Source organism: Panthera onca, chromosome D2, assembly GCF_046562875.1.
Source record: "Panthera onca isolate mPanOnc1 chromosome D2, mPanOnc1 haplotype 2, whole genome shotgun sequence".
Lineage (NCBI taxonomy): Eukaryota > Metazoa > Chordata > Mammalia > Carnivora > Felidae > Panthera > Panthera onca.
This window is the reverse complement of record NC_138349.1, coordinates 80,225,163-80,242,353: the sequence shown is the minus strand read 5'-3', so window position 1 is coordinate 80,242,353 and position 17,191 is coordinate 80,225,163. Positions and strand designations below refer to the sequence as shown.

The 17,191-nt window shown below is 45.3% G+C and overlaps 1 protein-coding gene across 1 annotated transcript in view; it reads right to left on the bottom strand.

Annotated features, from left to right (window-relative positions):
- Positions 1–5,833: 5,833 nt before the first annotated feature.
- Positions 5,834–17,191, bottom strand: part of LIPA (lipase A, lysosomal acid type) — a 31,701-nt gene continuing 20,343 nt past the window's right edge. The window contains exons 6-10 of the mRNA XM_060642962.3: positions 16,188–16,324; positions 12,970–13,116; positions 12,083–12,154; positions 8,068–8,139; positions 5,834–7,335 (exon numbers count right to left, since the gene is read on the bottom strand). Coding sequence (XP_060498945.1) covers positions 7,102–7,335; positions 8,068–8,139; positions 12,083–12,154; positions 12,970–13,116; positions 16,188–16,324 — 662 coding nt within the window. The 3' untranslated portion in view covers positions 5,834–7,101. The remainder of the gene's footprint in view (positions 7,336–8,067; positions 8,140–12,082; positions 12,155–12,969; positions 13,117–16,187; positions 16,325–17,191) is intronic.

Sequence of the window (17,191 nt, the reverse complement as noted above, 5' to 3'; positions counted from 1 at the left end):
CTTGCAGGCCCCCGGCCCCCTGCTGGGGAGTTCCTTGCACATTAACAACCTGTGGGTTCTATCCAGGCTTCTCTTCAAACTTCCCCTCCTCCAATGCTATTTCTAATTCACCTTGAGGGCAACCCAGGGACTTCCTTCTTTCCCATTCCTGGTAGACGTGGCCTGCCCTTGAACTTTGTATGGCTCAAGCAGCACCTGGGGGGGTGGGGGGGGGGGGGAGAGGAAGGGCTTGATCTCCTTCCCTCTTGGACCCCTCAGTGCTCCAAAGGTACCATCAGGGCTCACTCTCTCAGACTTATGAACGAATTGTGTTCAGAGGTAAAGTATCACTCAGATTTGCCTTCGAAAGAAATTAAGTCAACCTTCAAATTTCCATCCAGAACATGCTGTCCTCTGCCTGTGATTTTGGCTATCATGCTTGGATGCTTTGGGTGCTCTCGTGGATTTTTTTGAAGTGGGTGGCATTGACAGATTGGGACTTAGCTATTTTAAATTGGATTTAGCTATTAGATTGCCGTCAGGACTGCCTCCTTTGAGCCCCAGGACCAACCAGCCCATTCTTTGCCTTCTTTGGTTTTTCTGTCCTCTATTACTAAGCCTGTTAGAATAGTCTCCAAGGGCTGGTTGCATAAAGCCCTGTGCAGCAAGACCCAGAGGCCGCGGCTTCCCCCTGCTTGGCCCAGACTCTCCCCTTCTTGCTCACAGCACTTTGAAAAATAGCCACTGTCTTGTCTGCCTTTCCGGCCCATCAGCTGCCCAGGACAGAAGTTTTTGTCCCATATACAAATGCAACCATCTCAGGAAAAGGAGTCAGTTAAAATCTCATCACTGTTCACTCAATGTCATATGGAGGGTGCTGGAAAAAAGTTAGCACATTATGGGCGACCAAAACCAGCATCACTTACTGGACCCGAATAGAATCAAACACTAATTAGTTTGGACTAAAGCAGCATCATTTCTCACACTGGCAAATGTGTGCCTTTGAACACTTCATTTGCACAAAATACACTGAACGGCTTGCTAGGTGAATAGATCTTTTTAGGGCACAGATTCTATCTTTTAGGATTTTTTCCCACAATGCCAAGCATTGTACCTTACACATAGTGTTCAAGATGTATTTGTGGATTCAGTGCTCGTTTTTAAAGCTCTAAATCAAGGCTTAAAAATAGAATTTTTTTTTTTCTAGAGCGCTGGTTGGTGTGGTTTAGGGTAACCTATGTACTGAGAGAGGTTTAACTGATTTCTGGCGGTATTAGGACTTTGGCCATACTATTTCTTGCGCTTCTCCAGTTGATTTTGAGTTCCTGTATATCATTTTTATGTTGGCAACATCTTTCTGACAGCGTTAGAGGATAGGATTCCTTTCTTCTCCAGCTACCCCAGAGATCAGATCACTTTCACCAGACTGCAACAATCAAGTCTGTGCATATTTAATCACAGTCTCGAAGTTATTCAGCACCAAAAGACTTTGGATACTGCCCCCACTCTCCACAAATACAACATGTAGTTGGCAAAATTTGTTACCAATGACATCATCTTTTTCTATGTGACCTTTATGATTTTTTTCTTTCCCAAATTAGGGTAAGATGTTCTTTGCTCTAGCTAACCAAACCAAATATTGCCGAATATCAGAGATAAGAACTGTGTTACAACAGCCGTAACATGTAAGACTCATAGAGAGTAGAGTAATCCCAAAGATTAAAATGTAATTTACTCGTTGTAAAAATGAAGGCTTGGGGCACCTGGGTGGCTCATTCCGTTAAGCATCTGACTTCAGCTCAGGTCATGATCTCATGGTTCATGGTTCGAGCCCCCACATCGGGCTCTGTGCGGATGGCTCGGAACCTAGAGCCTGCTTTGGATTCTGTGTCTCCCTCTCTCTCTCTCTGCCCTTCCCCAATGCATGCTGTTTCTCTCTCAAAAAAATGAGTAAACATTTAAAAAAATTCTTAAATGAAGGCTTCTTCTCAGAAAAGTCAGGACTAGTTAGAGTTGAATAGAAAGTCACAGCCAGGGGCACCTGGGTGGCTCAGTTGGTTAAGCGTCCGATTTCATTTTATGTCATGATCTCACGGTTTGTGGGTTCGAGCCCCGTGTCGGGCTCTGTGATGACAGCTCAGAGCCTGGAGCCTGCTTCGAATTCTGTGTCTCCCTCTCTCTCTGCCCCTCCCCGACTCATGCTGTCTCTGTCTTTCAAAAATGAATGAACATTAGAAAAAAAAATTTTAATAAAAAAATTTAAAAAAAGAAAGTCCTAGCCAAAGCGAGAGCAGAACCGTGAGTCAGTTTCAAGGTCGTCCTACAGAAGGACTTTGGTGTTGGGGCCGCATTTATAGCGAAGTTTACAAAAACCGCAGAGAACATTACTTAACCACCCCAAAACAGTAGACGATGCTGCTGAAGAATATGGGAGATGTTAGATCCCCCAAGAGACTCCCTGACACCCTATTTCACACTGAGGCTGCTGCATATTTAGTTTTAAACACTTTATGTTTTGTTTTTATCCATCCACATAAGTGTGTGCTTCTACTGAGATTTTCAGAATGCTCATCAACCCCTTTAAATACATAAAGCATAGGGGTGCCTGGGTGGCTCAGTCAGTTAAGCGTCCGACTTCAGTTCAGGTCATGATCTCACAGCTCATGAGTTCAAGCCCCATGTCAGGCTGTATGCTGACAACTCAGAGTGTGGAGCCTGTTTCAAATTCTATTTCTCCCTCTGCCTGCCCCTCCTCTGCTCACGCTCTCTCATAAATGAATAAATATTAAAAAATAAAATATGTTAAGCATATAAAATCATCTCCATGAAAAGTCGTAAGAATTAAGCCCTGTGAGGGGCGCCTGGGTGACTCAGTCGGTTAAGCGGCCGACTTCGGCTCAGGTCATGATCTCGCGGTCCGTGAGTTCGAGCCCCACGTCGGGCTCTGTGCTGACAGCTCAGAGCCTGGAGCCTGTTTCAGATTCTGTGTTTCCCTCTCTCTGACCCTCCCCCGTTCATGCTCTGTCTCTCTCTGTCTCAAAAATAAATAAATGTTAAAAAAAAATTTAAAAATAAATAAATAAATAAACATTAAAAAAAAGAATTAAGCCCTGTGAGAAGGTTTTAAAAATTGGAAGGCATGATGTCAAATGCAAAGTATTTTTCAGTACTACTAAAACAAATTGGCAGAAAGAGTGTTAGTTGCTTAGTTTGGAATTGAACTCGAAATCTGTACCTAGCACGATATGATACTCAATAAATATCCTTGAATGAATTAGTGACATGCTTTTTCAAAATCAGAATAATTATTGGGGCCCCTGGGTGGCTCAATCGGTTAAGCGTCCGACTCTTGGTTTCAGTTCAGGTCATGATCTCGTGGTTTCATGAGTCTAAGCCCCACATCGGGCTCTGCGCTGACAGTGTGGGGCCTGCTTGGGATTCTCTTTCTCCCTCTCTCTCTGCCCCTGCCCCATTCATGCTGTCTTTGTCACTCTCAAAATTATAAATCAATAAATCAGAATAATTATAATAATTATTGTCACCTAATGTTGCCTTTCAGGGAGGTCACAGTTTGAAAATATCTCCCTCTCTTAAAAACAAAATGAAAAAGGTTACAAATACAGTATATTTTAAATGTTCACATTTAACACATGAACATCTGTAATACAAACACAAAATAACCGTCATTATTTGGATATAATGTCAATAGTCTAAATTGTGGTCCTTCATAAACGTGAGGTCTAGGTTAAAGCCTTCCCCACCTCCTCTTCCACATCTGAAGTCTGACCACTCTTTTACCCATTGGGCAAAATTTTATCTTCGGGTCGCATTGGGGCACAGCTATTCTTTGACAACATTTTTCAGTTATTATGAATTAGGCAAGAATTGATCATAATCCTGGATGGAAATGACCCGAGATATGGTTGATCTCACCAGTCCTCAAATTACCAACTGGCCCATGAATCAAAATTCTCTGCCTTTCCCAGGGGAAGAGACAGGAGAGAACGCCTGCTTATGGAACGAAAAGGTTTGGAAGCAAAGCCAAGAGTGCCTTCTTGTGGCGAATGAAAAAAATGACTTTGTTCTCCATTGTAGCTTCATTTGGTGGTGGCTTTCCCCGGGGTGACCACAGCATCGTCGAGTTCCAAGCTGGCAGAATATTAACTAGTCTTCTTGCCCTAGAGATCTGTGGACATCCTTGTTTCCTTCTCAAAAGAATATATTTGTCAAACCGACTTGAAAAGGAGAGTCAGAACTCCTACCAACTTGTTACAGGACGTCTTGAGACACAAGCTCGTACCTTGCACTGCACTCAGCCAAAGATAAAGCAAGACTGTTTCGTGCAACAGTAGAATAAAACAATGATGAAACATTAATCCAGCCAGGGCTATAAGGACACAAAGGGCCTAGGCACCAGTGTCAGGAACAAGAGGCCAGTAACAAAGGCAAATGTGCAAGGTGACAGGACTGTGTCAGGAACAGCTAGGCAACATCTCCACCTCTGGACTGTCCCACACACCCAAGAAAAGTCCCACAGAGAAAAGTCTGGAAAGAGGGGAAGAGAAACACATGCCAGTAAGAGGCGAACTCTGTAGAATGCACCAACCCCCCTTCCCCCACCTCGTCCCCCTAACCCCCCCACCCCCCCACCCCCACCCCCCACCCCCGCTCATCTGTATCACCTGGTGTGTGAAAGCCTTGCTCATCTCAAGGGACTCTACTGGAACCCCCAGGGCAGAGCCAGGTCACCTATGGCACTGAAGCCATTCCTGCTCCAGTAAGCTCTCTCCCACTGGAAAACAACAAACAAAACACTTATCCACTGTCCCTTTCTTTCCAGCCCTACCCAAGAATCTTGGTTGGCCACACCAGTTTGCCTTGGTCAAAGGACAGAGAAGGGGTTTGGGGGTGGGGGGGGGGGGGGACATAAAGCTAGCCAGCCAGCAGAGTGGTATCCTCCTGTGCATGTATAGCCTTTGCACCCAGTACAATCTCTTTTCTTTTCTGTTTTAAAGTGCACTTATTTTGAGAGAGAGAGAGAGAGAGAGAGAGAGAGCTAGCATGGGGGAGGGGCAGAAAGAGAGAATCCCAAGCAGGCACGGGGCTTGAACGCACGAACCATGAGATCACAGCCTGAGCCGAAGTTGGACGTCTGGTGCCCCAAATCTGACTCTTTTCTGTGGGTGCCATGGGAAAACACAGATTCCACTCCAGTCCTTCGACCCTCTCAGACGTTACTTGTGCATCTAAATTCATTTGACTGACTGGCAAAGTATCGTTTTTCACACAATAAATCCACGTGGATTTATTGACTCACCATATTCCAGGGTTTGTGTTCGATTCTGGATACATAGAAACAAGTAAGACAGATCCGCCCTCAAGCTCACAGAGTAGTGGGAGAACTCGCCTTAGGACCCCCCCCCCCCCGACAAATCTATGTTTTAGGGACCCTATAGCATGACTCGTCTCTGCCGGCTTCAGCTGCTTCATTTGTTCGAGGAGGGCGCTGGATGGACAGTCCTTGAACCCCTTGAACCCCTGGTCCCACTGCAGCCGGCGCCCAGGTCTCTCCTTAGTTTCCACTCAGTTTCACTCAGTGAACCCTGTGAGATCAGGTAGACAGCCAGCGTTTCCAAACTATGCCCCGCCCTCCCTTAGGTTTGAGACCGCTCCCTCCTCACCACGGTGAGGGATCAAAGGTTGAAGGGCAGGGTCAGTGAAGCTTACTCAGAGTAAGGAGGAGGGGAGAAGATGAGGAAGAAAAGCGTCAGTCCCTCCAGAAGAGAAAGGGAAGTACAGGATGGCCATTAAGTAAAGGAGAAAACACACATATACACACACAATCCCTCAGGCCTACGAGGCTACTCAGTTTTATTGAAAAGTTCAAGGCTTTTTAAGTGTTACAAAGTAGTAGGATGCTGTCTGCATCTATCAGTGAACACCAAATATCCTTTATTACTGCAGCTGAAGAAGCTGTGTCAGAAGAACACGTCAACTGTCATTCCATCCATCTGTCAGTATCGCAAGGGAACGGCGCAATGCGGAAAGCGGGTGAATACGGGTGTCCTGAACCAGGCACGCAAATTAGAATTAAAACTATGGACGCACAGAAAACTAGAAAACAGAGACTCCCTGAGCTCTGATCTCAAAACAATCACACTCCTGTTTCTCTTGTGGGAAAATGAGTTAGGATGCTCCCCCCCCCCGGGGCAGCCTCTGGGCTCCTGCGTCTGGTCATCGGCGCTGATGCGACAGCTGGCCAAGAGAATACAGTAATTTCACGGAAGAGAGCAGTATTGCCTCTACACAGCACTCTTGTTCTCAAACGAGTGGAGGGATCGCCTGCCACACAATTACGAACTCGGGAAGACATTTGGTTACAGGTATGAGTCTTCAAGCTATTTAAAATACAGGAGTCAGTCTTTTTTTAATGAGTGCCATCTATTGTCTGTAGACTCCGGCAAACAATGCTGCTTGGTCTGAGCAATTTAAACATTTTCAGATTCGATAACATTCACCATAGAATCTTCACACCTGGCACCACAGGGTCATCGCGGGATTTGACTTTGCACCTGCTGCATGAGGACATAAGAATATGGCATTCGGCTCCCTAATGACCACAAAGCCACCGGACTGAAGAGCCCTTTAAGGCAAAGAGACGAGAACCAGATACTTCACACACTGAGCTTTTGCAAATCAGCGTCAGGTTATCTGCCAACAAACCACCCGGCTTCAAAACTCCGACACACCCACGGTGTGTCCTGTGTGAAGGCAAAAAAAGCAGTATTTGTATGTTTCAAATTGTAAGGCTCTACACAACGGTTAGGATCTTTCATGAATCAGTGGGATTTTGAAAAAAACTTAAGAAGGCTAAGGTAGGTTAGAGGCACTAGCCTCAAATACACCATGACTGGACAAAAAAAGCAAAAAAAAACAAAAAAAAAAAAAAAAAAAAAGGGAAAATAAGACACGATTGGACCCGAACACCTTCAATGGCATAATCTGATTGCACACAAAAATATAAAAATCCTGGGAAAGACAGACAACTATTTTAGAGAAATTAAGCAAACGCGTTTTAACCTGTCCGATCCCCGGCGTGATGGTGAACTTGGCCGGCGCGGCTCACAGGTGTTTCAACATCAGCTTCACCAAGTCGTCATACAGCTGCCAGGGGGCGTCCAAGCCCCAGATGAAGTCCAGATGCTCCCAATCGGGGATGAGCTTGTTGTACACCAAGTTGGTGATCTGGGGCAACAATATGCTGACGTCGTTGACGTCCGCCAGCGAGTCGTGACCCCCGCTCCAGACGGCGGTGGGCACAAGCATGTCTCTCACGTTGTAAAGGGGAGGGTAAGTCTAGGATAAAAGCAACCGGAGGCTTCGTTTCAATTCACAAAACACACACAGTCGACGTGATCCTCCTTAAATCCTGGTGAGATTTACCAGCGAGGATCACGTGGTGAAAAGCGGTCTCCGTTTGCTCAAGTTACCGTGACCACAATGAGAAGAAACCTGAGCCGCAGTGACAGAATCCTAACTATGGTACCTGCCGGCGGTCGGGCTGTTACCGCGCGCCGGGTACCCTAACAAGTGTTAAGTTCCCTCGCGAAGGCGCTGAGCTCCCGGGGAGTGGACGTGAAAAGCGCGGGAGCCAGGTGGTGGGGCACTGGCTTTGGGGTCGTACCCCCACGCATGTAACACGTGCCACGGGGCCTCCGTAGGCCCGTTTCCTCGCCTTCCATAATAACAACCAGCACACCCGTCACACGGATGTCGTAGGAAACAACGAAACAAGACAAGCATGGGCAAAGTGCCTCAGGCTGCAGAGCATGTAGCACTCAAACCACAGTCCGTTTCTTTGTGTATCTTGGCCATGTAATGTGGCTGAGGCCCGCCAGCGACCAGGTGACAGGCCGAGGCTAGTCTGACTCTGAAGTCTGTGTTCCTGGCCACTGTGACTGATGTGTGACGGTGATGGGGACAGCGCCAGGGAGCACCGAGCCCACCAGAGCCCTGTGACTCAGGTGGCTTCCCCGGTGAGCTTTCAGAGCCCAGTTCATTAATTCTAAAGACTTTTGAAGCCTTTACCTGATTGTAATGGAAATAATTCTTGGCGTGGCTTCCCCAGTCAAAGGCTTGAAACTTATGGTATTTAACAACCTAAAAAAGAAGATAAAAGGGGGAAAAAAGTTGAGTGACACAGAAGTTCAAGAAAGGCTCCCAGGCTGCAGGAGTTAACTACATCCTCGGAAGTCCATTTTACATCGTCTGCAGTTTTATTCTTGATTTCCAAACTGTGATTTCAAACAAAATGGCATCAGGGGCGCCTGGGTGGCTTCAGTCAGTTGAGCATCCAACTTCAACTCAGGTCACGATCTCGCAGTTCATGAGTTCGAGCCCCGCGTCGGGCTCTGGGCTGACAGCTCGGAGCCTGGAGCCCGCTTCGGATTCTGTGTCTCCCTCTCTCTCTCTGCCCCTCCCCCATTTGCACTCTGTCTCTCTCTCAAAAATAAACACACAAAAAAATTTGAAAAAACAAAATGGCATTCGCAGTGTAACGGAGTTGTGTGGTGACTGATGGCGGCCACGTGGGCAGAAAGCACAGCACAACGTGACTTGTCAAATCACTGTGTCGTGCACCTGAAACCAGTGCAACACTGTGTGTCATCTGTAGTCCGAGAATCTAAGTGACAAAGTTACGTTATTCTGATCGGAATAGAGCTACCGTCCGACCCAATAAAGCAGCTTCGCACACATGCCGCGAAGGACACTGAGCTGACAACTGTACTTGTTAGATAAGCTTCGTGATGGCTTTTTACTGAGATTTGAAGCCTAAACTTTTTCAAAGAGTTAACACTCTTATTTGGGAAAGAAATACGTATTGCATACAATATATGGATTAATGCTAATAGGTGGATTCATATGGATGTGGAATAATATATTCAGATGAGTATGTAAAAATATTGATTAAGTATGACCATACCTCTGTGGGATAATATAAACGCTATATTATACTTATATTTTAAAAAAATTTAATGTTTATTTTAGAGAGAGACAGAGAGACAGAGCATGAGCAGAGGAGGGGCAGGGAGAGAGGGAGACACAGAATCTGAAGCAGGCTCCAGGCTCTGAGCTATGAGAATAGAGCCCCACACGGGGCTCAAACTCAAGAGCCGTGAGATCGTGACCTGAGCTGAAGTCAGTTGCCCAATCAACTGAGCCACCCAGGTGCCCCTGTATTATCCTTATATTAATCCATGAGTTAATATATTTATTTATAATCCCCATGTTTTCTAGCTATCCACTCCACTCAACTATTCAATATTTTATTTTATTTTTTATTTTAGAGAGAGAGAGCACGTGAGCAGGGGGGAAGGACAGGGGGAGGGAGACAGAATCCAAGGCAGGGTCCATGCTCAGTGCGGAGCCTGATGCGGGGCTCAATCTCACGACCCTGAGATCATGACCTGAGCTGAAATCAAGAATAGGATGCTTAACCGACTGAGCCACCCGGGCGCCCCTTGTTTTTATTGTTTTCTCAATACTTTAATGATTTTATTTAACACTTACTCTTGAGTATAGCCAGTATAATCACCAAATCGTACCACATGCCAGCACAATTCTACCTACAGCCATGGAATAATACCGTATGTGAAACTGTAATGGATGCGTATTTAGAATAGTGACATTAAAACATTTAAAAAGTCACTTTTTCAAAAATTTTGAAATGACACCAATCCGTACCTCCTCTATATCCCCCAGATTAAACACTGCCAAGAATCAAATCCAAAATTGACCAGCTGAATGAATCGGAAACTGTTCAGCTCGGGCCAGTCGGTGGTGCCCAGTAAAGAGCAAAAACCTAGACTTGCTTCATCTCGACTGCTTTCAATTTGTGCGAAGCTTCAGTTCTTAGCAATGCCATAAAATGCTGCTTCTACAGGAGAAATGTTCAGCGTCTGCCTTTGCCCTTGCAAAGGACAGACACCGGTACCTGAAGCAAATTTAACAAGCGGAATAAAATTTGGACTCACCGCACCCATCAGGGCACCTGTTCTCAGCTCAAATTATCAGTGAAAATCCACCACTGTAGACAGACATCAGTTTCTCACTCTCTCACATGTGTCTTTTAACATTTGTATAAAGCAACAGGAGACGGTATGGGGTACAAAGGAAAAATCTGCCTGGAACTCAGACTGAACTCCAAAGTTGACTTTTGTGCTCAAGAGGCATAGGACTTCACGCCACGCACTGGAAAGGGCATTTCAGCAGGAGGACGACGTGAAGGACACCGCACTAACAATCCGGAAATCAGCTGAAGCCCAGTGATAGGGATCTGGTTAAATACATTATGCTACATCCATATGTACAACAGCGTGGCCCCGTCACAAATAAACATAATACAACAGAAAGAGAAAACTGTTCATAACTACTATTAAGTGGGAAGCAGGCAGAAAATGAAATGGAACATGCACTGTGGTTACACTCCTGTGATAATGGTATATGGATAATGAGGCAGAGGAGAAGGTTAAAGTATTAGGATGGATGGTTTTTTAAGTGACAGAGGTTATTCTTAGGTCTTGAATGGTAATGAAAACGTACAGTTTCAATCTCGCTAAAGTACAATATGTACTGCAAGTCTTCAAGTTATGCCAATCTCTCTGACCATGAAGTCTACTCCCACGACTGTATCCTAAGAAAGTAATGAGCCTCGGGTATAAGGATACACTTCTAATTCAAGAACATCTGTCCCAGGATGTTTTACTATGGAAAAGAAAAGGCAAAACATAGTAATTTAAAATTTTAGGTAATGGAGGAGTGCCTGGGTGGCTCAGTCGGTTAAGCGTCCGACTTCAGCTCAGGTCATGATCTCGTAGTTTGTGAGTTTGAGCCCCGTGTCAGGCTCTGTGCGGACAGCTTGGAGCCCGGAGCCTGCTTCAGGTTCTGTGTCTCCCTCTCTCTCTGTCCCTCCCCCGCTTGTGCTCTGCCTCTGCCTGCCTCTCTCTCTCTCTCTCAAAAATAAATACATAAAACATTTTAAAAAAAATATTTTAGAAGCCAGATTATAGCCAATCCAACAGCTCTACTATGAATCCAACTCCCCTCATTTTTTAAAACAATATTTTATTAAAAGGTGGAATGTTAAAGGCAGCTCATGTGATTCTGCTGCAGGCAGTGACTGCCCAGTGCCTGGCAACTGCTATCCAAGACCACAGCATCTTGGTTTGGAGCTTAAATGGTGAGTTATTTCATGTTCAAGAAGAAATTAGGAAGGAAATTTCTACAGAAATATGTCCTGAGGTAGATATAAGCCCCTGATATATTGTTAGGCGGGGGGGGGGGGGCGGGGGACAAGTTATTAAAAGAGTAAGTAGACGAAAATAAAGTCACCTGATTAATTTAATTAATCTATTTTTGCAACTATATTTCTATCTGCATCCTTAACCACTTCCTTCTGGAATGATCTGCAGTAAGAGGTATACAGTAGGCTGCAAAGACATTTCCTATCTCCTGGTACACATCTTCTATCTCTGCGGACAATTGCAGAGTTTTGTTTTTTATCCCTAAGACAATTTTTATTATCCTTTTCCTATAGTACATAATCTCTAAATTTTCTAGAATGGGCATGCATTACTTTTGTGGTATGTGCTAAAACAATGAAAGCTGCATTTTAAAAGTGAGTGGCTCCCATTTACTCCCCTGACTGGTTTGCTCTGGTTTATGCACTGGTGTCTTCAGTCCTACTGTGCTCACGGGTTAATGCTGACATTAGCTTCCATCTCAAAGCTGCTCAAAAATCTGGCTTGATGAAGCATCACAGAAATAAAATAAATCTAGGACTTGGTGAGAAACTGATGGGGTGGGGCAGGAGGGGAGAGAAAAAAGTCAAGCCCAATAGCCTGTTTGGTGAACGCACACAGGGTACAATGACACAATGACAGGAACCCAGGACTCAGGGGAAGGAAACCAGCTCTGATTTGTAAGCGACCGGCCTGGTCTGCGACAAGAAGGGAAGGGCTCGCAGACAAGTCCTTCATGGAAGGCACAGGTCCCTCTGACGTTGATTTTATACAAACCCCAGCAGCCCCTCCAGAATGCCTACCTGCCTCCAGTGTAATATGTTTTGCACAGAAGTTCCAGCAGGAGAGTGTGTTATATACACCGACACTCTAGACTGCAAAAGAGATAAATTGACATAAATGATGGGTACAGCGTTAAGGAAACATTGATAATAAATCAATTCTGCACTTCAAAGCCATAATCTCATATATAGGAGATTAAGAACAAGAAAAAAAATTCTCTAACTACAGATATGTTCTAGAAAAACTGCACAGCCACATACACACAGAATACATATGGAGGAAACAGAGCAACATGGCAGTCGTAGGGCTGCATGGGTTGAGGTTACTAGGCATTTTTATTTTCTGCTACAAGCTTTTCTGAATTTCCAAAATTTCATATAATAATCAGACCTTGTTTCTATATCAGAAACGAGAAAGTAGAGCCTTCATTCGAGAATCTCAAAATCCGTTTTCACATGATGCAACATTACAAACTATACATAGAAACACCAGCATTTTACCGGCCAAGGGTTTACATTTTACGAAATAAAAATAAGTAAATCAATGTGTACGTACACACAAACACACACACACACGGAAATTGCTGTTCCAAATTTAAATATACACGCAGTAGTTTTTTAAAAGAAATAGATGACTAGAATAAATATAAATATTGGGACATAAATTATGACAGATGTCCTCACTCAGTAGTTCCTCACGGGCACCCTGTGGGAAGCTGCTAGCCTGAGGAAAGCAGCAGAGAACATTCCAGGCACTTGCCCACATTGAACCTCTTCAGTGTCAGACCCGTTAGCACTCGGATGAGGTCATTCCTGCTTTTCTCACATCCTTCAGCACAAATAAGCATATTCACAGATAAAATAAACTAGCTAAAAGTTAAAGCAAGTTTTATTATGAACATACATACCATATTTAAGTTTCTCTCATTAAATCCACATAGAACAAAAAGGGCATTTCCACAGAGTTCCTTCAGAATGACACGACTGCAAACATCTGTGCTCAGCCACTTCAAAACCTCATTTTGGGGAAGAAATTGTCTGACTCCAAATAAGTGCTATAAAAAAAAAAAGAAGAAGAAAACCAAGAATATCTCAGCATTTATTCTGGAATATGAGATTCCATGACCCGCGTCAGAAGAAGAGACACATGCCCAGTGTCTCCACATACGACTCAAAAGAAATGGGAACCAGTGGACGTTCATGCGAGGATATTTATTTTGAGGGAGGGAAATAAAATAAAATTAAATAAATTAAAAAAAAATTAAAAAATAAAGTAAAATAAAATAAAGTAAAATAAAATAAAAAAATAAAATAAAATAAATTTAAAAAAATAAAATAAAATAAAAATAAAAATAAAATAAAATAAAACAAAGTAAAATTAATAAAATAAAATAAAATAAAATAAAATAAAATAAAATAAAATAAAAGGGAGGGAGGGGCAGAGAAAGGGGGTGGGGAGAGAGGATCCCAGGCAGGCTCCACACTGTCAGCGCAGAGCCCGACTCGGGGCTCGAACTCACCAACCGTGAGATCATGACCTGAGCCGAAACCAAGAGTCGAACATTCAACCGACTGAGCCGCCCAGGCACGCCCTAAAGTGGCAAGTGTTAAATGCCACCCTGCCCACAGGGATGTTTAGGGAGCGTTAAGAACCATGATGAACTGGAAAGCTTACGCTCAGCCTACGGGTGTGACTGCTTTGTGGTGCACGGCGCCCTTCTCACTCCCTTCCCACCCCCCCTTCCCGCCCCCTCCCCACACCCTCCAAACAACCAGTGATCAAGATTCCAACATTACATATGCTGCTTAAAGGCTGCAACTAATTTGAAGTCATAAAACTGTATGGGCCATACTCGGCACTTCTTCAGGCAAATGCTGTCCACATACACACAGCCTGTGACCTCTATCAAATCTGCCTACCACAAGATAGCCAACCAATATCTACGGACAGATACCGGGTCTCCTCAAATGCTCCTCTTCTGCAGACGAAGCCCATTAAGATTAGCTGGGGAGAATCAAGAAGTATCACGTGCAGACAAGGTCGCAGGGAAGGAAAAGGCTCCTGGCTTTGAGTCTACATAATGGTCACATGTGATAGATAGATAAATGCATATACTTCTGAGGTTCTCTACTAAAAACAAGAGGACAATGTATCACCGACTCGTAGCATGAGAAGCCAAGCTTTCCTTTTGGCCAACAAAGAATGTGAAGTTGACCTTGTCCTTCAGAGCTGAGTGCTCACCGAGAGCATGTAAAAGCAGGAGGGCGCGTAGGGAGAAAGAAAACTTCACCTTACACATTTACAGGCCTGCCCAGATCAATCTTGATGACTTTAGAATTTATATTTTTGCAGGCTGAGAGGGTACTAAACTTTCATGGCAGCGGCACTGATTTCCCAGGGCAGCTAATCCAAAGGCTTTATGGACATTTATTTTTTCACTTTGTCATTCTCCCAGGATATTAGGAAACACCGCTGTCTGGGACAGTGGTTCTCAACTACCGGTCTGTTTAGTTACTTTAGAATCCCACAGGGTGCTCTGTGAAACGCAGCTCCTGGCCCCACCCCAGATTTAAAGGACACCATCTCCAAGGTGGGGAGTGGGAGTTGGTATCCTTACAAAGCTACCAGATCACAATCTCCAAGGGTTAAATTAAATCCAAAACATCCCTATGATGGCCATTTCAGTTCTTTATGAAAAAGGACACAAGGAGGGGTGCCTGGGTGACTCGGTCAGTTAAGCATCCGACTTTGGCTCAGGTCCAAACAGACTCGCGGTTTGTGGGTTCGAGCCCTTCATCGGCCTCTGTGCTCGCAGCTTGGAGCCTGGAGCCCGGAGCCTGCTTCGGATTCTGGGTCTCCCTCTCTCTCTGCCCCTCCCCTGCTCATGCTCTGTCTCTGTCTCAAAAATAAATAAACATAAAAAAAATTTTTTTTTAAGGACACAGGGAGGCAGCAATGGCAAATCAGCAACAACCTTAAACGTCTACCAGACAGTAGCTCCTGATAACAGAATACTTACTACACAGCAGTTTAGAACAAGAGGGAGTTGTATGTATTAACGGGGCAGCTCACCAAGAGTGAAACGTGTCATCTGAAGAACGAGACACATAGCGGGCCACCATCTACATTAACACGAAACACTAAATTTCTCTCAGGACGTTTGTACGTATTTAAATTCACACACAAGGTGTATAGGAAAACCTCACACTGAGCACTGTTTTAATTCTGAGCAAGGAGTAAGAGAGGCCTTGGTAACTGAGGGGTACTTTATTTGGAATCTCTGAACTGTCTATAGTGAGAATGGAGGCTTCTATGACCCAAGGCATTAGAGCTAAAATTGCTTAGAGGGGGCCACGTCTTGCCTGCATGTCTGGTCACTGGTTCCGAGAATCCATCTGAGGTGTGGGTCGGGATTCTGAGGTATACAGTCTGTACCTCCTGTGAACGTCTCTGAGATGGCTGATATGTTACACCTCATTTTAAGTATACGTCCTGTGTGGAACTGCGTGTGTGCGTATACACGTATCACACATGGAACGCATACAGAGCGCACATAATGGGCCATCCGGCCTCAGCTGGCTCTCAACTCCTCCTCATGAAAACTGCTTCCTCTGTGAACAGAGCCAGGGCCGCGGGGGTCACACAGTTCTAGGGTTGAGCCTCAGGGAGGTCACTGGCTTGTAACCATATTACTGGCCACATTATGAAATGTCACAGGAACGGTGTCTTTCGGTGGCCCTCGGTGTGGCCACGGTCAGGCGTGTGGGAGCGACGCGCTTCCCGCGTCCCGTCTCCTGCCTACGCCCAAGCACAGGCTACCGCGTGGGGTACAGGGCAACTGTGGACCGCCTGTGCTCCCTCTGTGTGGTGTGGGGACAGCTGCACTGACATGCCGAACATGAGAAGTTGGTGTTCTCGGGTAGAATTAGTGATTCACCTTCCCTGACTCCCCAGGATCTGGAAGGAGGGGTGAAGGGGGAAGGAAACACTGCGGGGAGAGGAGCCACTGTTCCACTGACAGTGAAACACAGAGGAGGAAGGCACGGATGCTCCTCTAAAGGCCAGTTCTTCAGGTCTGAAATGTTGTTGGTGGGGCTCCAGGGGGGTTGGGGAGAGTTCAAGTACCTTGAAGAGAAAATCTGGAAAGCTTCCTAATTTATTTAGAGGGCTAGTAGAGAACTTGATTGAAGTCACAGGAGCCAGGGCAAGAAACATTTTAATCTTTCTGGCCAGCTCGGGAATCCGTGAAAATGCTATAAAACCTGGAGAAACACAAAGAAGTTTAACAGGAGTTTCCATCTTCTAGGACTTTCTCTGAAAAACCAAAGGCGGTCGCACATCGCACCCTCTAGTGGCGATCTGAGAGCCATGCAGGCAACGCCACCACCAGGAGGCAGCCACATGGGGGGGCCTCTGAGCTTCTCCAAGCTTCTCCGCGCAAACGGAGTCTGATTAAACTAGTCAGTCAAGTACTTGTTAAGTGCTTGATTCAGTTTTTAACCTACAGAAATCAGAAGATGCCCCTGTTCCTCTCATCCTGGAAGCCGAGCAAAGGAAGGACTCTCCCTAACAGCCCCACATCAGCACCCAGCCCCAGCACCCAGCCCCAGCGCCCGTCCACCGGCCCCTGGGAGCAGTTTACAGGGGCATTGAGATCAGTCGCCAAGGGCTCCAGAGGAACCTGCACATGCAGAATGTTCTAGCTTTAAAATACCTTTTAGCTTTCTCTCAGGTCACTTCTTGCTTTGAACTTGGCCCCCCAAGTGTCACATTAGAAGGCACTGGGGCAAAGGACACAAGCAGGCAAGTCATGGGAGAAGGACCAAAAATGAGCGAAAACACTTCTCTTGACGCGTGAGAATGGCACACGCATCTGTGTTACATGCTACTTTCTGTGTGTCGTCTCTCAAACTGGTTAAGAGTGTTTGGCAGTAAGCAGAGCGCAGACATTTAACTATAGTACATCCAGACACTTAAGAATCGCTCAGGAGTGATTCTCCTCCTTAGGAATGTATTCTAAGGAGACCGTGTGACTTAAACACAGCTACTGATGAGAGCACACACAAAAAGGAGGAACTGCATAAATTATGGGACAGGTCCCTAGTTCCTCATCAGAGGAACTGTTGTTC